Genomic DNA, 21,242 nt, shown 5'->3' with positions numbered 1-21,242 from the left:
TTAGGATGTTAATTTGCTCACTTGGATTATGTGAATATATGCATGCTGATGATATCCACTAAGGAAGGATGTGGAGGGGGCTCTACTAGAGTTCATTAGTAACATGTCAACCATTACAAATTGGCTTACTCTAAGGCTGATTCTGAATTCTTCTTAGAATACGAACTAGGAACACAGATACTTTATTGCTCTGAATCAAGTGGTGTTGGTCCATATATCAACAATGAGGAAGAAGAAAGATTTGGGCATTATTCTGAAGTTCAGATTTGACTGTGAAATGCATGTTAAGACAATTCAGTTGGTTTTTGATAAGTTAAGAATGGTGAGAAAGCTCCAGCCTTTTCTGGAGCTGAATGATTTTAAGAAGGTGGTTCATTTGAATGTGTTCTCACATTTAGATTACTGTAATGGGCTATTGGTGGGATTTTTGCAATGGCTTACACATAGGCAACAAATTGGTCAATATGTGGCTGCCAGAGAGGATCAGGAGGGAGTAGGCGGAGAGGAGGAATTATGAGGAGCAGGCTCTTCCAGCTAGATTCATGCTTAGCTAGGCACCTTTCTGGGCACCTGAGCACCTAGATTCGCACCCAGCTGAGCGCCTATCTCGGAGACCGAGCAGCCAGATTCATGCTTAGATAAGCGCCTTTCTGAGCACCCGAGCATCCTGATTCACACCCAGCTGAGCGCCAATCTCGGTGCTCGAGCAGACAGATTCGTGGTTAGCTAGATGCCTTTCTGGGTACCCGAGCATCCTGATTTGCGCCCAGCTGAGCACCAATCTTGGCGCTCGAGCAACCATGAAAATATTCACCATGTTTTCTGTAGTACACAGTTATTTGAAATATTAAAAATACATTCCAGGATCATACTTTCATTAAATAGGGAGACCAGTTTGCTCGCTCCCTTTTATGCGCATATTATTAGCATGATTTTTCTATGCGGATGATTACATAGGGCCTTACTGCCCTTGGATATGCGCGTTTCTTCATGTGTGCATGGATTTCTGCATTCAAATAATTTGCATAAATTTTTTTTACATCCCGCAGAGTCGCCAGCTTTAGCCATAAGCGGTGATCAAAACCCGCGCTCATAACTAGTGTATGTTTTGCCGCGGGTCTTATTACATTGGCCCCATAGTGAGACAATCAATTTAAATTTTTCCCTCAAATGAATTTGTAATGAATTCCACTTCAGCTATAAATATGATTAACTAAATGTGCCTGAAGCAAACTAAATGCATTTCAAATTTTTTTGGGAGGAAAGTTAAATAATGGCTATAGGAGGACTGTTTCCCAATATTGCAATGTAGTTATTTTACATAGATAAATGGGGTGTCTAATTCAAAAGGAAAATTGTAATTTCAGCAAGTGAAAAAGTTTTTTTCTTTATCAATTACAAGGCAAGTTATGATTTTCACCACTGGGAAAAATGGTAAAATGGAAATAGTGATGAATGCAATGTTCTTTATCTGGTAAAGTTAGAATAAATGTTCATAATCAATAAATCGAATTATACTGCCTATAAACTGATTTAACTAATCTGTTCAACTGAAGTATTTCTTTCAGTAAAGAACAACATACTAGGAGCTATACTTACTAATATCTTCATCCTCCTGAGAAGAGTCTTTAACAGCCATGTAAACCATTTTCTCTCTCTGCATTCTTCCAAGACCACCCTGCTCAATTACTCCAGCAACTGAATGCCCATTGTGAAAGTCGCTCTCCGTTACAATTTCTGTTCCACCTTAATACAGTATAAGTTAATAGAAAAAAAAATCTTATACTGTTAGCTACCCTAGTTAAATTTTTAACATAACTACAGTCACAATGCACTAGTAGAAGTACTAGCTGGATTCCTCAAATAAAACTGGTCAGTTCTTGAGTTTATTGCTTCTTCTACTGGTCTTAATCCTGAGCTTGTTTAGATTGTATTTCTTGTGCTTTTACACTTCTTGGGAATAAAAATAGTATACAGTTATTAAGATCACCATGCAATGAAAGAAAACCTTGTCCCCAGAGTATATTCTTCAGCTGTTCATGCTATACTTATGGAGGTCAATATTCAAAAGCCAAAAGGAAAACTCACAAGTTATCCGTCTAAATGGCAAGTTCTGCGATATTCAGCCCCTTACCCCTTATCCAGCTAAATAAATTATTATCTGGCTAAAATCTAGTCAGATTTTTAAAAAAAAGGCATTCTGGGAGCATTAAGGGGAATAGTTGAGTTTTATAGCTAAATTAGCTGATTTTTAATTATAACTGGCTAAGTTAGCCAGATAACTTTAGACCTGCTGGAGTTCTGATAGCAGGTAAATTCCTACCTTGCTCCTGGCAGGGTTTTTTTTTTGTATCTGTGGAAAGGGAAGTCTGGGGGGTGGGGGAGAATGGGGCATGTGGCCTGGTATTGAGAAAGTTTAGATGGGTGGATGGGAGTGTTGTGGGGCACCCCAATTACATAAAAAAGAGCAACTGGGAAGGGATTGGGAGAGCAAGCCTGAAAGGCGACATGCCACACTTTTTTCTTGTTTGGGGGGTTTGGGGTACAAGGCTCGGTAGGGTCATATATTACATTTGGAGGAAGGAAGGGTGACAATCAGGAACTCTTTACTTTTTTTTTAATTTGTTTTTTTGTTTACTTTAACAGTGTTACTTAACTGGATATCTCTGAAGCTATCCGGTTAAGTAGAAAGTTATTCCACTGAATATATGGGACAAGTTATTCCACTAACTTTAACTGGAGAACTTCTCCTCTAAACAGCCTACTAAATATTGGTCTGATGCTTTACATCAGTGGGAAACCTGCAGCAGTCCTCCCAAATGTCAGATCAGCAGTGTACCAATTTACTAAGATTCATAAGGGTAGCTTTGCCTAACTATGAGCTTTCGAAAAATACAAACATCCCTACGGGAACAAAATATAAATCAGAAAAATAAGATCTGAATGATATAATTTTGGGCATACTTGGTCAACTTTATTTCTAGTTCTGTGCTATTGTAAAATATATTCTAATTTTCCATTAATAAAAAGGAAACAATCTTTAAACAGCAGTAAAGGGGAAATAATTATCAGTATTTCATATTATTATATGATTGAGACATGAAATAATATATTTACCAATTTCCACATCATCCTCAGCTTCAGCTTTGAATATGTAGACTTTTATAACCTCTGAACCAAAGCCATCTTCTTTAGAAATATCATCATGTGAAACTTCAGTGCTGATTTTTAAAGGGGTACTCCCAATGTGATCTAATTTTTCCCCAACATCATCCACTGTAAAAGTTATAAAGGACATAAAATGTGATGTAAATCTTGTGAAATACCAAATAATGGTTTTTGACTAGTGGCACTTAAACTTTACGGTATGATAGGATACATATTTGTTCCTCAGTATCTAAGTTAAGACTACTAGGATAAACAGTCTTAAAAATAACCCTGGTTCTTATACAATTAAAATGAGCAGCATATTGTGAAAGTAAATTCTGGTGACAGTGCAATCAAATGCAGTACAACACATGAAATTACTAGAAGTATGGGAGACAGAAAGTTTTTGAAAAGTACATCATGGACACGTAAAATCAAAATGTCTTAGAACAAATTTTTATACTGCTAAACAACTGAGAGGCAGACTAAAATCACAGAAATGTCATATTTACTCAAATTTGTATTTCTTTCATTTTAATTTTTCAGTTCTGTACTCTAGTGTTTCCCAACCTTTTCATGCCCAAGGCACACCTACATTAACAAAAATGTGTGTCACATCAGCCTCCACGGGACAGTCAGTGTAGACAGAGTTCACATTTGACCAAGGAACAAGATAGGAAAGCAATGAAAGCCCCACCAGTCTCTCTTCTAAACTACAAAACAAAGGGAAGGAAGGGGCGAAGACACACAAGAATCTGTCATGATGAACCATCTCTCTCTATAACAAGTGAAGGAGAAGAGAGAAGTCAATATGGTGAAGGCAGCCGACTCAGTCAGTTACCTTGGCTGCCGCCAGAGCTCTTTCACTGCTGCTGCTGCTGCTCCCAGCACTCAAAGTGAATCAAATACAATGATCTTATCCCCATCTCACTCAGCCTGGGGATAAGACAAATGTTAGGACTCAAAGATGGGGAATATAAGGAGCCGTTGTGTGCAATGTGTCTTGCACAAAGTTGGTGCCAGCTATTCGTGCCTTGCGTGCTGCCCATTAATTACCACACTCTGGGACTCATGCTGTAGCTAGGAAGAAGCAGCATGCACGATTACCCATGTTCTCGGAAAGGAGTTCCCTCAAGTTTACATTACAAGCTACTGCTAGTGTCCCCTGTTGCTGCCAGGTGCTGGCCTGGATATGAGCATCAGACAGTGGTGACTTTTCTGTAGCACATTTGATCAGGTCTGAAAAGCACACTGGCTGGGAAAACACTGCTACACTCCACCTTACCTTCCTAGAATTATCAGATGTTCCTCCATGCCAAGAGACAATTCTTATGAACAATTTCACCATTACTCAAATAATTTCATTCAATATTCACAAAACCATCCCAACATTGGTTATCCTTAATCTGAAATCCCAAGAATCTCACAGAAGCCAGAGTTTCTCAATGTTTTCTTATCTATTGTCTGTCTAAATAAATACAAGTTTTGGGCCGCACATTCCTCCAGTTATATGTATTTTAAAAACTTCTGTTTTTAATTAGAAACCTAACTTTATCTTCATGAGCAGGATCACTTGATGAAGGATAAAAATAGCAAGCAAGCCTACTTTTAACTCTTGGCATGCTCTGTAGTTTAGAATGCTAGCTTTTTCTCCCTTACATTTACAGTTACTTCTTCAGAAAATCATAATGGTCTTTTTTTCCTCTTCCCTTTATTTGCACTTCTAACAAAAAGATTACTGTATTTCCCAGTGTATAAGTTGCACTCCCTATAAACTGACATTTTGATGAAAAAGTTGGTAGACAAGACACACCTTTGTATAAGATGCACCAATTTTTTACAGTAAGGTTAACAGAACAGGCTGAAAGAGAGATTGTGACAATACAGAAGTCACACCGGTGTATAAGTTGCAGTCACTGAAATTGCTGAAAAACACCATGATTTATACACTGGAAAATATGGTAGTTGTTTTTATGATATCTCCTTTTAGTTTTGCCCACTGCCTTTCTACTTCCCCTAGGTTTTCCCATCCAGCTAACAACTCCTTGAAGTACTCTCCCATTTTGAGAAAGTTAGTTTTGGAGAGGAATCTTGGTTGCAGCAGGTGCAGCTGGGAGAGGAGTCTTGGTCGTAACCAGGAGAGGAATCTGTTGTTGTAAGCCAAGAACCCATTGGGAAAACTAGAGCACCAGCATGGAATCATGCATGATCTGGCTTATATTTTCATCATTTTGCCATAGCTGCCGATCATAGTCTTGGGGTCTTGTGAAACAGGTACTTCTACACAGATCTTGTTTTCGAGAAGCGTTATAGACACAGGAAAAGAATCCACAATAAGCCTTTTCTTCATAGTACAATCTTGAAAGAGGATATATGATTCACAGAGAAAAAAAATTCACTGGGCAACCTTGCCTCTGGTTTGGGCTGGTCCAAACTGTAGCAAAGGTCTGGGCTTGGTGATCAGGGCCGCCCTAGAGGGAAGGTGAATACTTGAGAGGCAAGGAAAAGATCACAAGGGTGTAAGCCAGGGTTTGGAGAAGAAACAGGAGAGACACTCAGAACAGGAACACTGGTACAGGGTACAAGCAGTACTCCGAAGACTTAACTTGTGAAACAGGAAGGTCTGTGTGCCAGAATGCTAGGACTGGATACAACTGTAGGAAATTCTGGAACAGGATAATACACTGGAACATGATCAGGAAGCTAGGGCACGAATGGATAACACTTCTGCAGGGCAGATGTTAGACCACCAAAAGGTATGAGACTAGAGTTCCTTATACACACAGCTCTCTATTTGGAACACACCTAATGCTGGTCCAATTGGAAGGCTGCAGGGGTGTGTCTGACTTTCCCAGGAAACAAGAAAAATTTACCAAGACTCCCAGGAAAGCCAGCAGCCCTCACAGTCTTCCAGCAGGTTCATGGCTTGGAAGTTCCAGGGTTGTAGGTTCAAATTCCAAAGACTCTGATACAAGGTAAGTTCATGATTGCTAAAGAGAATGCTAAAATATGTAATCAATCCAAAGCAGCAAAAGGATAACAATTATTAATTAAGTAATCGTAGGCATGTACTCTAAGCTAGGTCAATAATTATTTAAACACCAATATAAACTTGTGACGTGCTATTACAGAATAAAAATTCTATTGAAAAAAAAAAGTTGATTTCTAAGATTGTTACAGTAAGAATGAACCAGCTATGATTTACCTGCATATCACTTATTATTAGAAAGAACGAAATCCATATTAAGATAAATAAAAAAAATTAGAGGCCAGCTGGCATAGTAACTTAACATATTGGATATCTGACTTTATCAAATGAAATAAATCAGAAATACAATAATTATAAAGGAGTCATTATCAAAAGATGTTTACGAAGTTAAATACTAGTTTATTATGGTGTACTAAGAATGCAACGACAACAAAAGAATTTAAACTATGGCCCCATTACCTGATATTGCATCACAGTAACATGAGCTACCAAGCATTAAGACCATAAGATGTAAGTGTAATTAATTCCAATATACTAACACTTTACTAACACGTAGACTTAATAAAATAGGTGATAAGGCAAGTTTATGGTGTTTTCTGGAGAAAGCAGGATGAATAAGCTATAACATGAGGCTGATATCATCCAGTGGCGCTTAAGGGACCTCTTTCATATAGCTAATAGAGCTTTAGCTTTACTGGGCATGTGCAAGAATTTCTGCTAGGGCAATGCCTCGTGAATCCCTTCATTTGATTCTAGAGCTAATTCTAGCTAGGTAGTCAAGTCTCCAAGGAGAAGGGCGGGTATTTAATATGGCTAATTCATCCTGCTATTTATGGAAAATAGCATTTATGGTAAGCAAACTTGCTTTTTTAATCTATAAGCAAGGCTGAATTAGCTATAAACACGAGGAGAGTCCCAAGCTGAGGATTGCAGCGGCATGTTTACTGTATAAGCAATCCAGACCCCACTGTGGAAAGTAGACCAGTGGGCGAAGAAGAAATGCAGAACTGCTTGTCCAAATGTTTGTCACTCTTTGAAAGATTGTCCAGATAGTAATGGGAAATAAAGATGTGAACTGTTAACCACGATGCAATTTTGCAGATTTCTTCCAGAGATCCCGCTTGCAGATGAGCCACTGATAAAGTCATGGCTCTAACTTGATGAACCTTGATAAGTGTCTAATTTGCAGGTCTGCTAGCCTACAATAACATGCAATGCAGTTTGCTAGCTAGTTGGACAATGTTCATTTGGCCACTGCAATACCCAATCTATTAAGATCGTAAGAAACAAACAGTTGTGAAGACTAACAATGAGGCTAAGTTCTTCTTTTCCAGTAAGCCAAGGCCTTTTTACAGTCTAGGATATGAAGGATTTTTTTCACTTTCACATGTGTGAGGTTTTGGGAAGAACGTGCATGATGACCTGATAAATATGAAAAGCTGACTATCTTTGACAGAAACTTTGGGTGGGTATGGAGCACCACCCTAGTGTGAAAGAATTGCATATATGGAAGATAATGAACTAAAGCCTGAAGTTCACTGACTCTTCCGGCTGAAGTTACTGCGACCAAGAATATTACTTTCCATGTTAGAAATTTGAGTGATGGTGTCCCCAATATTTCAAAGGGCAACTTCATCAGATGTACCAGGATTACATTTAGATCCCATGACATGGGAGGTTTTACAACTGGTGGTTTAGTATGCCACAAGCTTTTCATGAATTTGGACACTAATGGATGGAGATAGCTTACCATATTTATACTGAGGGTAAACCTGCTGTGGCAGTAATATATACTCTTACTGATGAGGTGACAAGAAAACGGAGCAGATAATTCAGTAATTTTTGGCTTGCATGCAAACGATTCATATTTATGTGCTGACACCATGTAGAAAACCTTTTCTATTTAAAAATGTAAGCGCTTCCAGTTGGAAGGTTTTCTGGCAGACACAATAAGTCCTCCACTGCTTTAGGCAAGGACAAGTATTTTATCATTGAGCATTCAACATCCAAGTTGTCAAGCTAAGGGAGGGAAGGTTGAAACAGATGTCCCTCTTCTCGAGTTAATAAGTATGGATCTGATCTGAAAGGTAACAGAGAATGACTGGAAAGCTGTACTAGATACGTGAACCAGACTTGTCTGGGCCACGCTGGAGCTATAAGGATCAGATGGGCCTGGTCCTTCTGTACTTTTTGCACCATTCTTGCTATTAGCAGAATAGTTCAAAGAGTATACATGACATTTACATTCCAATCAAGCAGAAAAGCATCCTGAATCCCCAGAGACTAAACAAATAGTCTGTTGGCTGTAGACTGCTGACAGGACCATTTATGTGGGCAAAAGATTCTGCTGAGGCGATCTGCCAACATATTGGAAATTCCGGGAAAGCACTTCGCTTGCAGTACAGCTTGATGTCTGCATGCCCATTCCCATATTTTTATCACTTCTTGGCACAGTCTAAGATCCTGTGCCTCCTTGTTTGTTCACACAGAACATGGTGACTTGATTATCTGTTTGGACGAGAATATTCTTTCCTTGGAGGCAGTGAGTGAAAGTTGTTAGCGTGTACCTTATTGCTCTCAATTTGAGGAAACTGATTTGAAATTGTTTCTCCAGAAATGATCAAGTCTTTTGAGTTTGAAAGGGGTGAGGAGCCTGTCACATTGGTGTTCCTTCCTGTAAACTGAAGGGCTCCAGCCATAAATTCCTACTTCATTTCTGTTTGGCTTCTAACAGCCAAATCTTTGGCTGTTAGAAGTTGAGTAAGCTGGATTCATTGGAAATGAAGACCCCACTGTAGGAGACATATGCAGGAGGGTCAATGATACTACATCAATTGCTGCAACCATTGTAATTGAATTATTTTTATATTAGACTGTAAGGATTCAGAGTTCTCACCAAGACACAGACTAGTCTGAAGGCCACAGGCCAAACTCTGAGTGAATTCATATTTACTGTTTTGCACTGTAAAATGCTTATGAACAGGCAAGAATCTGTTTAATTTAGTTATGCCAGCAGTTCTATAGCGAGAAAGTAAGTAATTAACTGGGACTAAAGCCTGAGAGAGAGAGTGAAGGCCACACAGCTGCACCTGAAATTAATAAGAACTCATAGGGAGGGAATATCGCTGCTTTTCCCAAGCATTTAGTGTATAAGGAGAAATAACAGCTAGAGAGAGAGCACTTCTAGATTTGATAGCACAGTCTGATCCTGTGGAAACATGTAAGCTTTATATATATGTAGCAATTATTATTATCTGCAACTAATTCTTCTGTATGATCTGATTCTATTTGTTCCATCCTCTTATTGCTCAAATAAACTTACTTTTCTAAATACCTGGAACTGTGATGACTAAATCAAAGTTTGTATATTTGCTATTTGTGTGGGGAATAAACTCTTGGGTTCAAGCCCCAAAGTATAATCCCAGTAATTGTGTGTTTACATTAAGTAAGCCCCCAAGGCAGTTCTGTGTGCATGCAGGTGACAAGCCCCTCAGGTAACTCCCAGTGTAGACCCCAGTGAGATTAGCCCCCAGGTCAGAATGCCAATGTGCATGGTCTGAACCCAGAACAGCCATGTGACCAAGAACACTTCTCTGGCAGTTGACTGATCTGTATTCAGTGGTCTGTTAAGTCTATCCCCAGAAGATTTATGCTCAATTTGAAGGAAGGAAAGTTTCCTCCTGAAGGGAAACTATCCATGCCCCAAAGGACTTGATTTTCTAGGATGGAATCAGAGTCAATTTCTCAAAATTCACAAGGAAGCCAAGCAACTGTAACAGACTTATTAATTTCTCAAGGGAGATTATAACTCCTTTTGGGAAAACACTGTCACAAGCCAGTCATGCAGATATGGGAAGACCTGAATGCCTTGAAAGTGTAAATACACCGCTAGTGCAGTTAGGCATTTGGTGAAAACTCTCAGTACAGCTGAGAAACTGAAGGGGAGCACTTTGTATTGATAATGAGAAAAATCCACCGTAACATGTAGGTATTGCCAATGGGAAAGAACATAAGATATGCCATACTGGGTCAGACCAAGGGTTCCTCAAGCCCAGTATCCTGTGACCAATAGTGGCCAACCAAGTCACACGTACCTGGCAAGCACCCAAACATTGGGGTGGGAATGTGATCATAAGCATATTTTAGATTCAGAGCACACATATTCTTGCCTTTCTAGATGAAGGGGAGTAATATGTAGAGGGAATTAATTTTAATTTTGAGTTTCTCTGACAGTGCATGCTTGGTCAGGCTTCTAAAATCCAGGATTGGTCTCAGTCCCTCAGATTTCTTGTGGCTAAGAGAATAGCAGGAGCAGAACTCCTGGCCATGGACATCGGGAAGCACAGGTTCTACTGCCCGCTGTTCAAGGAGTGACTCCACTTCCAAAGAGAACTGCATCGAGTGGGAAAGACCCAGATTGAAGGTCAAGCGGTGCAGAAGCACAAGAAGCCAGAAAAAATGTAAGTGGTATACAGACTCCACAATCTTGAGAACCCAGAGGTATTTGATGATCTTATGCCACTCTTCCAGGTATTTATTTATTTAAAAGAACTTATAGCCCACGTGTCCAAGGTTCCAAGCAGATAACAGTACATACATATAAAATAATTCAACATAAAAAAACAATAAAACAAACAGCTGCAAGACAAGATGAAAGAAAACTGCTCAGGTGGTCATCCAAAGATCTGTCAAAATAAGTAGCTCTGAACAAACTGTGTTCTCAATAAGCCTTAAGGACAGGCTGCTCAGAAGCTCATCCGAAGGCCTGCTGAAAAGAGATATATTTTTAAGCTTCTCTTAAAAGTGCTGTCTCCTCAATAAGCCTTAGTGAATCAGAAAGACTGTTCCAATAAATGGGACTACTGACGGAAGACGTCCTGCCCTGGGTCTCTTCCAGCTGGAATGAACGACCAGATGACACTTCAAGCAAGTCATGCTAAAATGACCTGAACACTGAAGTCAGCTTCTAAATATGCAGTGTAATGAATTCTATTCCCTACCAGAGAGAATAGTGCTGGATCCAAAGGGTGGTCAAAAACTGGACCTTTTGTTCTGTTTTTGGTTGGCTGAATTCACACTGTCAAAAGCAAGTCAGAAGTTGTTGCTCCTGTTGTGGAAATAGAGATGGCATCTGGTAGCACTGGAATTGAGGGAAGAAGCATGTCTGGAAATAAGGTGTTTTAAAAGCACACAGTGGAAACCTTGCAGAAAACTCCTGTTCCGGGCCCATGGAGAGGGACTGCATTGCCATGGGCTGTTCTTTTATTTGAGTCCCAGTTTCTCTGAGATCTCTCCAAAGAGGTTATCACTGAGGCAGGGCACATCCGCCAACTTTTCATGGACATTTTTGCATAGGCTACTGGCTCTCAACCAGGCCATGCTGCAAGCTGCAATGGATTTTGATAAGGAGCATGAGGAGATATTGAATACCTCGTAAACAGATCAAAGATGTCATATATACTCTTCATCTATTAGTGGCTGTGGGTATGCCACTGCCATCACTGGCCAGAAGAAACTGCTTCATTTTTGTATACAGTCGTGTAAGTACTGGACCATGCAGAACTGATGAACAGTGATCCCTACATTAAGCATGGAGCTGTTCGAAATATCTTTCTGCCAAAATTGTCCAGTAATCTGGGAGCTTTCCCTAGCAACATATTTGAATATATTTTTGTTTTCTTAGTTCTTTTAAGAGCTGATTTTTCCATTATTAATTGATGGGGTAATTGCACTATTCTGAACTCTGTACTTGAGATCAAGTTTCCTTGCTACTGGGTCACAGGAAATGGATTTTCCCATATCCTCATGTGTAAATCTTGTAGGGCATGATGAAGTGGAATTGTGCTGAGTCCACTGGAGCTTCCAGAACTTGCAGTAGGCCCAAGATGACTGCAAAAGGGTTTTTCCCTTATGCACATTCACTCCAAGGGTTTTTCCTTAATTTGTCCAGAAACCTGGAGTAGGAAAGGTCTTCTGGGGGAGATGAGTGATCTGAAGGTTCTGGAAGGGGGTCGGAGGGAATTCCTGTCAAACCTTCTTCAGAGCCTAGAAGTGAAGGAACACCAATCCAGGACTCAACTGATGAAACTGGTGACTGAGGAGGGTCCTCAGTTGCCTCAGAGAACTTCTGATATATATTCTTCAAGTGGCTAGAATCCACTGCATGAGAATGCTGTAGGCTAGAAGTACTTCATGGGGTGCTCCGATGGAGAATCCACATGCACTCTCATGTAAGTAGAGATGACATCTTGGAAAGGGAAGGTTATTATTATTATGCATTTACCGAACTTAATATACCACCTGTAAAACAAATTTAAACAAGTGGTTTACAATAAAAACAAGTATAAAAAACATATCAAAATACATTAAACAAGGACTCTCCTTATCCTTAGCCACTAATGAGGTAACGAAATCTTTTACCAACTCTGCTACTTGGACCAAGTGGCTGACGTGCCTGCTGATCTGGTATCAGACCCCTTCAGTATGGGTAATGGAATATCTTCTGATACTAGAATGGAATGTTGCAGATCTTCTGGCACCAGACAGCAAACTGAATCTAGAGATAGTTCCTGTGACAATTCCATTGGCAAGAGTGCTCTAGTAAATCAATGATGGAAGGAGGATCATATCCCTTTTTGCCCCTGTGAAGAGCTTGGCCCATCTAGCATAGTTTGCAAAGGAATATTTGCAGAAGGATTCATTGATATTTCCAATGATTTAAAGGACAAAGGCATTGAAGATCCAGGGCTCGATGTGAAGAGTTGTGTGTTAATAGCACTGAATCACCCTAGTGCGCCAATGGTTCCAATGCTCTTGAGCCTCTGTGCTTCTTCGGCACTCAAAGCACTGGTGGTTCTGCAGAAAAGGAGGCACTATTCTTCGAAGCATGGTGGCTATGGTTACTCGACCCAGAGGATTCGGCCTGTTCCACAGATGGAGGAGATATTTTAGAGAAGTTAGTGCTCGTCTCTATTCCCGGTGAACCAGACGAGACTGTACTTTGGAAAGAGGACCAATTGTAGCTTTTTCAAAACTTACGCAGTTTCTCCATTTTCCAGAACCTGGATGCTTTGTGTTCATGGGGACATCTGTCCACATTTATAACAACAGGATTAGTCATGGTCTAGAGCCAGGCAACAGTAACAGAGTTCGTGTCCATCTGTAATGGACAGTTTCCTGCTACAAACACAATTCTTAAAGCCACTTACTGTAGTTTTTTCTTGGCAGACATTCTGACAATTTTTTTTTTTTAAAGAAAGGTAGCACTGAAAAGTGCTGTTTGGGGGCCGCTGAGGCAGTAAGGAAACTTTAAAGATAAAAGTTTTCATAATTTCTTAGAAAAAAAAGAAAGTTAGAGGTACACGCCCCATGCTAGTTCTCAGATAAAAAAAAGCCTGAGGAGGCTCACGAGCCAATGCCAGAAAGCAGAGTTGCTTACCTGTAACAGGTGTTCTCATAGGACAGCAGGATGTTAGTCCTCACATATGGGTGACATCATCAGGTTGGAGCCCAATCACAGAACACTTTTGTCAAAGTTTCTAGAACTTTGACCGGCACCTACTGGGCATGCCCAGCATAGCAACAACCCTGCAGCCAGCAGGGTTCCCCCTTCAGTCTTGTCTTATAGTAAAATGTACATGTGAAAAATAAAATAAGAAAACGTAAACGAACCCAACTCCGCAGGGTGGTGGGCGGGTTTCGTGAGGACTAACATCCTGCTGTCCTGTGAGAACATCTGTTACAGGTAAGCAACTCCGCTTTCTCACAGGATAAGCAGGATGGTAGTCCTCACATATGGGTGAGTACCAAGCTGAGGATGCCCTAGCAATGCACCAAACGTACCCAAAGATGTACAACAGGCACAAGAATTGGGGTGGAATTTGGTAGAGGGCATCCTGAACCCAACCGGGTTGGTGGAAGGATGTTGGTACCTCAGTTTGCAAATAAGTTTCGTAGCACAGACTGGCCGAAGATGGAATCTTGTCTGCCAGCCTTGTCTAAATAATAATGGGCTGCGAAGGTGTGGAGAGAGCTCTAGATAGCAGCCTTACAGATGTCAGCAAGCGGCACAGAGTGTAGGTGCGCTACTGATGTTGCCATGGCCCTGACAGAGTGTGCTTTAACAAGGTCTTGAAGCAGAATGCCTGCCTGTTGGTAACAAAAGGAAATACAGTCCGTTAACCAGGAGGAGAGAGAGTCTGCTTACCCACAGGTTTGCCCAATTTGATGGGATCGAAGGAAACAATTGAGTGCATTTCTTGTGGGCAGCTGTACAGTCTAGATAAAATGCTACAGCACGTTTACAGTCAAGGGTATGCAGAGCCCGTTCTGGGTTTGAGTGGGGCCTGGGAAAGAAGGTTGGTAGTATAATGCATTGATTGATATGAAACTCCGATACTACCTTAGGCAAAAACGTAGGGTGAGTGCGGAGTACTACCCTATCATGCAGAAGTTTAGTGTAAGGCGGGTAGGTGACTAAGGCCTGTAACTCACTAACTCTGGGAGCAGATGTGATCGCCAAAGGAAAAATCAACTTCCAGGTGAGATGGCGGAGATCACAAGATTGGAGAGGCTCAAACGGCGGTTTCACGAGCCGCCCCAAAACCAAGTTGAGGTCCCAGGAAGGGGTCGGAGGGCGCAGTGGAGGTTTAAGGTGGAGCAAGCCCTTCAAAAACCTTGTTATGAGGGGTTGTTCTGAAATAGGTACATCCCCGACACCTTTATGGAAGGCGGCTACTGCACTGACATGTACCCCGATAGAAGTTTGGAGACCTGACTGACAAGTGCCAGAGATAGTCCAAAAACTTTGGTGTGGAACAAGTGAAGGGATCGATGGACATGGAAGTACACCATACCGCAAACCTGTTCCATTTGTAATGATAAGACTGCCTTATGGAAGGCTTTCGTGAAGCTACTTGGACACGGGAAACCGGCTCTGAAAGGTTAAGAGGTTGAAGGATTAACCTTTCAACATCCAGATAGTCAGGGAGAGGGTCTGGAGGTTGGGGTGATGAAGGCAGCCATTGTTCTGAGTGATCAGAAGCGGGTCCTTCCTCAGAGGAACATGCAGTGTACTGATAGGTCGTGGAGAATTGAAAACCAGACCTGGCGTGGCCAATGAGGGGCTATGAGAATAATTAGTCCCTTGTCCCTTCACAACTCACGAGAGTCTTTGAAATGAGTGGAAGTGGAGGGTACGCATAAAGGAGACAGCTGGCCCACGAGAGGGAGAAAGCATCTCTTGGCTGAAGGTGTTGGCTGCGAGTGAGGGGTTACCCTCACATAGACCAAAGAGGTCTATGTGAGGGTAACCCCAACGTTGGAATATTGAGTCCGCTACAGTGGGGTTGAGGGACCACTCGTGCGGTTGAAAAGTGCGACTCAGCTTGTCTGCCAACACATTGTCCACTCCCGGCAAGAAGGTGGCCCTGAGGTACATCGAGTGGGAAAGGGCTTCCGCCCATATCTGTGCAGCTTCCTGACACAGGAGGTAGGAGCCCGTTCCCCCTTGCTTGTTGATGTACCACATGGCTACCTGGCTGAATCATGATGACCTGGTTGGAAAGGTGATCCTGAAAAGCCCTGAGAGCATATCTGATTGCACGAAGCTCCAAGAAATTGATTTGGTGTTTGGCTTCCTCTGGAGACCAAATGCCTTGCGTTTGCAGGTTTGCAATATGTGCACTCCAGCCGAGGTTGGAGGCATCTGTTGTCAAGGTTATTTGAGGGTCTGGAGCCTGAAATGGAAGGCCTTGAAGTAGATTAGATTGGTTTATCCACCAAGCCAGCGATAAGCGGAGCTGGTTGGTGATGTGGACAATGGTGGACATTGGCTGAGAAGACTGAATCCACTGCGATTTTAGAGTCCACTGATTTACTCTCATGGCCAGGCGGGCCATGGGAGTGACTTGCACCGAGGCGGCCATATGACCCAGTAAGATCAGAAAGTGACGTGCAGTTGAGTGTTGTCGAGACTGCAGTCGATGGGCCAGAGAAGCGAGAGTGAAAGCTCTATCCTGAGATAGGAAGGCATTCACTTTTAGAGTGTCCAAGTTGGCCCCTAGGAACGATAGGGTTTCTCATAAACTATCCAAAATCCAGGCTAGTTCCCTCTCAAACCCTAGGGAGATCAGGGTATGGCACGTGAGACATAGAGACGTCAGTGCAGCTTGCTGAGTAGGAGCCCTGATCAACCAATCATCGAGATAGGGGTAGACGTGGACACTTTGACTCCTGAGAAAGGCAGCTACCACTACAAGGCACTTGGTGAAGTGCCTCGTGGGGCAGATTCTAGGCCAAATGGTAACACTCGATATTGGAAGTGTTTCGGGCCTACTAGGAAGCGCAGGAATCTGCGATGTGACGGAGTAATGGAAATGTGTGTGTAGATGTCCTGGAGGTCTAGAGAGCAGAGCCAGTCTTCCCTTTGGAGAAGGGGAAGAAGAGAACCCAAGGTCACCACTTCTTTGTAGGTATGTTTAAATTGCGAAGGTCTAGTATTGGGCGAACACCACCTGACTTTTTTGGTATCAGGAAATACCGGGAATAGAAGCCCTGCCCCTGTTGGGAAAGGTGCACTGGTTCTATTGCTCGGGACTGGAGGAGGAGGGAGACCTCCTGCTCCAGAAGCGGTGAGCGGTCGGATGTTGCCCACGTCAGCTGAGGTGGGGAATCCGGTGGAACAGAGAGAAAGTTGAGCTGGTAACCTTGGGTTATTACAGCGAGTACCCACTCATCTGTGGTGACTGTATGCCATGGTTTGGAGAAGTGGCACAACCGGCCTCTGACGGGAATGGTCGGAAGTGGAGGCTGGGTACTGCTCTCTAGGAAGGAGTCAAAAGCCAGACGCTGGAGCTGGCTGGGGGGCTGGCTGTGACTTCTGTACTCGAGGTTGCTTGGATTGGCCTTTTTGGTAAGGCTTAGAAGCTCGAGCCCTGGACGCCGAGGGATAGAATCTCCTTTGCCAGTAGAATTGTCTCTTGGAACCTCCCCTAAAAGATCTTTTGGAAGAGAGATCAGAAGGCAGTAAGGAGAACTGGTGCAGAGTCTCTTGGTGGTCCTTGAGCTGCGCCACTGCTTCTTGAATCTTTTCTCCGAAAAGATTATCCCCAGCACAGGGCAAGTTGGCTAACCTGTCCTGTACTTCTGGTCTGAGGTCTGAAGACTTTAGCCAGGCCCATCTTCTTGCACTAATTCCTGCCACTGAAACTCTAGAGGCGATGTCGAAGATGTCATATGCTGACCGTATTTCATGTTTGCCAGCATCTAGACCCTTTTGTGCTAGGGCATGAAGTTGGTCCTGGAATTGCAGAGGTAAGGCTTCAGCAAATTCCTGAATCTTCGTAAACAGGGCCCTATTGTACTGGGTCATGTATAATTGATAGGAAGCAATGCGAGAGATGAGCATTAACCCATGAAATATTCGCCTTCCAAACGCATCCAGAAATTTCTGTTCCTTTCCTGGGGGAATGGAAGAGTGGGGTTTGGAGCGTCGTGCCCTCTTCTGGGCTGACTCCACAACTACTGAATGATGATCTAGATGAGCTCTCTGGAAGCAAGGGGCTGGCTGAACTAGATAGGTGGCATCTGCCTTATGGTTGACAGGTGCCACAGAGCCAGGGTGCTCCCAATTTCTCTTTAAAAGGTCCAAGAGGATGTCATGAATAGGGATAGACATTATTTCCTTAGGTGCATCGAGAAATTGGAGAAGTTCTAACATCTGATGCGAGTCCTCTTCGGTCTGAAGCTGGAATGGAACTGTTTCAGACATTTCTTTAACAAAATTGATAAAGGACAAGTCCTCTGGAGGAGAATGCTTCCTTTCATCAGGAGGAGAGGGCTGTGAAGGCAGATCATCTGTATCCTGGGACAAATCATCTGTCCAGGGATTGTATGGCTCATCACTAGCTCCCATATGTTCATCAGAAGGGCGTAATGGTGTTATTCCGGAAGGTCCAGGCCTAGGCATCGATGGCCTTGAAGGTGGAATCTGAGGCATCGAAGGCATCGAGGGAGGCACAGATGAAATCGGTGACACTGATGGATGAGACTGTGGTAGCACTCCGGAGGGCGGAATGGAGATCGGTGATTCTTCTTCCGATGTCAAGGGTATCAGTGAGGAAGGAATCGGTTCCCTCGGATGCACCGGTGGAAGGGCACCGATTAACTTATCCATTCTTGCCAATAGCGGTGCAAGCGCCATGTGTATCGGATCGGTGGCCGGAGCAGGAACCGGGCACTGGCATCGATTGAGGTTTGAACCCCTGGAGTGCTTTACAGATGGCCTCTTGGATCATCTGATCCAATTCCTCACGGAAACCTGGGGCATGGATACATGGTTCCGGAGTAGGAGGCAGCACTGGCGTAGCCGGAGGGGTCCACCGGTGAAGGTGGAATCGCGGATCCCGGCACCTGTCCAGGTGGGGAACGCCTCGGTGACCCAGAGACAGATGAGGATGGGGCCTTTTCTGTTCGGGATTTCTTTGTCGGTGGCTTAGACGACGTTGATGCCGAGGGCTTGCCTGTATTGGTGGCTTGAGCTTTTCGATGGCGGTGTCGATGTTTTTCTCGATGTTCTCCTCGGTCTCTTTCTCCTGAGGAACAGAGGGGGTCGACACCCGCAGAGTCGTAGAAGCCGGTCGGGCAGCAGCGGTTTCCTGGTGCTGGCGTGAAGTAGACTGTACTGGTTCAGATGACGTCGAAACTATTGATGGAGTCAGGGTTTTTGGCCAAAAGAGAAGTCCCATCTTCTCCAGCCTAGCCTTGCGACTCTTTGGTGTCATTTGGGCACATTTGATGCAAGTAAGGACATCATGGTCTGACCCCAAACACATCACACAGACTGTGTGAGGGTCAGTGATAGGCATCATTCGAGTGCAGTCAGGGCACAGACGGAAACCAGACGCCATGGCCTCGACAAAATTTAGCCGCGGTGCGGTCGATGGCCAGTAGGCTGAGGGGGAAAAACTTGATGGGAATCGACCGAAAGCAGGTAAAAAACGTACTGTTCAATCGCAGAGCAAAGATATCGATAAGGGGACCCCTGTGGGGTATAACTTTTTTGAAATTTTTGATAAAAGTTCTGTGATGAAAAATTCCTGTCAGGAATGTCTGAAGAGCTCCTTAACCCGCGTGGCTACTGCTACATGGAAAAAAGAAAACTGAAGGGGGACCCCTGCTGGCTGCAGGGGTGGTGCTATGCTGGGCATTCCCAGTAGGTGCCAGTCAAAGTTCTAGAAACTTTGACAAAGAAGTGTTCCGTGATTGGGCTCCATCCTGATGATGTCACCCATATGTGAGGACTACCATCCTGCTTGTCCTGTGAGAACAGGAATTCCTACACATGCTCAGTAAAGCAAAAGCTATACTATGATAGAAAAGTCTGTTCAGTGTCGCTGGATGATACCACCCATACATTATGGCTAATTCAGGCCTGCTTATTGATGGAAAACTAAGATACCATTACACAATGTAGTAGAAATATGAGTTGTGAAAAAAAAGACATGGTCTTATTTACCTTCCTTTTCATCTAGCCATGCAAATTACTGGAGTCTTAAGTCTGTGGAATATATATCCATAAAATGTTCTGACTAGCAAGCTACAAATGTACCAAAACAAAAACTGATCTAGACCACTGAATAACTTCTTTTACTCCTCATACCAAAATTACCTTACTAAGATAATTGGAAAAAAAATATTAGAACTATTATATTGTAAACTGTTTATGGTGCATAATGTTCAATTCATGGTACAGGAATTCCATAGCTTGCTCTTCCTGCTGAGGTGAAATTCAGGATGTCATGTGGACATAAGGGAGAAGATTTGAAGTTCCAGCAATTCTGATCGCCTTATTTCTCCACCAGCAGTTAAACTGTTCTTGCTATTGTCTTCCATGCCAGGACAAGTACCGTAATCTTCTTTGCTTTGCTTTCTTGCTGTATTCTTTCCAGCCAACCAAACGTACCATTGATGGGAAAATCTCCTTAATTTGAAACTCTTCAAGAGTGTTGTGCTGCTGCTGCTACACAAAAAGTGTAGGGACAAAGCCTGTTAGGAAGAGAGTGAAAAGGGGATAAAAGGGAGAGAGGAAGAATGTGACATGGAGTAACTAGAGATGGAGAGCTGGAGGTACAGCGCGAGTAAATATGTAACTGAAAGAGAGAATATGATTGCTGAAAGGGTAGAGAACATAGGTGGTTGCCTACCCTACACAGTGAAGGCATAGGTGGAAAATGTAGCTTAATGGGTAAGTGGTTAGAATCTGAATGGCTGTCTGGGTTGTTAGGAAGGTGGTACAGAGTATGAACAGCTACCTTAAGGAGTAGTATGTGTAGGTGGCTGCCCAGGAAAGTGGGTAGACAGGAAGTGTACTTACCTTTTTATTTATTTATTTCTACTTAAATATTTTTCAATTTAACCCCAATTTTAGTTATTTTCCAGTTTAACATTTTTCTGAAATGAATCCTTGAAACAAATACATACAAAGCATAACTGGCTATTTATTTCAATCATATTTTAATCCTGCTCTAACAGCTAGACCAAATTAAAATGACAAAAAAGATGCCTTCTTTCATCCTTGACATTTAAATTGGAAAAACCAAGTAGCAAATTTTTATGGGTTTTCCTGCTGTTATAGTAAAGGAATATTAAGGAAATTTGGAGACAGAACCACAAAACTGAAATATTACCAGTTTAAACAAGTAGAATCCAACAGATTCTAACAAGACTCTGTTCTATGCCTCCCCATAGCTTCCCATTCAATCTTTCATGCATGCATTTCTTTGCCACAAAAGAACTATTCTTCTGAGCTAGAAAGTTCACTTACCTACCTAAGCCCACCTGCACCCCAAAAGTTTGAGACCCCTAGCTGAAGCCATTTCCAAGTAGTAAGGACACATACACATACCCATAAACCACTATTCACACAGACAGCAGCATAATCTCATAAGCCTCTCTTCAGATAGAACTGAAGCTAAAATCATAAATGTACATTTTGCAAGTTTCCTAAGTCCTATTTGGGGGCAATTTTCAAAGAGATTTCTGCAGATAAAAGCAAGTTTGCTTACCGTAAACGGTGTTTCCGTAGATAGCAGGATGAATTAGCCAT

At 42.5% G+C, this 21,242-nt stretch overlaps 1 protein-coding gene across 7 annotated transcripts in view; it reads right to left on the bottom strand.

Moving 5' to 3' along the window:
* ZNF711 (zinc finger protein 711) overlaps nt 1-21,242 on the bottom strand; it is a 195,727-nt gene that overhangs the window by 115,978 nt on the left and 58,507 nt on the right. For all 7 annotated transcript variants that reach the window (XR_003857461.1, XM_029606585.1, XM_029606581.1 and 4 more), the window contains exons 5-6: nt 3,118-3,276; nt 1,600-1,746 (exon numbers count right to left, since the gene is read on the bottom strand). Coding sequence is in view for 6 of the 7 variants with exons in the window: in XM_029606585.1 (XP_029462445.1) it covers nt 1,600-1,746; nt 3,118-3,276 (306 nt within the window). In the remaining variant the exon portion in view is untranslated. The remainder of the gene's footprint in view (nt 1-1,599; nt 1,747-3,117; nt 3,277-21,242) is intronic.

Source organism: Rhinatrema bivittatum, chromosome 6 (assembly GCF_901001135.1).
Source record: "Rhinatrema bivittatum chromosome 6, aRhiBiv1.1, whole genome shotgun sequence".
Lineage (NCBI taxonomy): Eukaryota > Metazoa > Chordata > Amphibia > Gymnophiona > Rhinatrematidae > Rhinatrema > Rhinatrema bivittatum.
The sequence above is the reverse complement of the archived record's forward strand: the minus strand, read 5'-3'. Positions and strand labels throughout refer to the sequence as shown.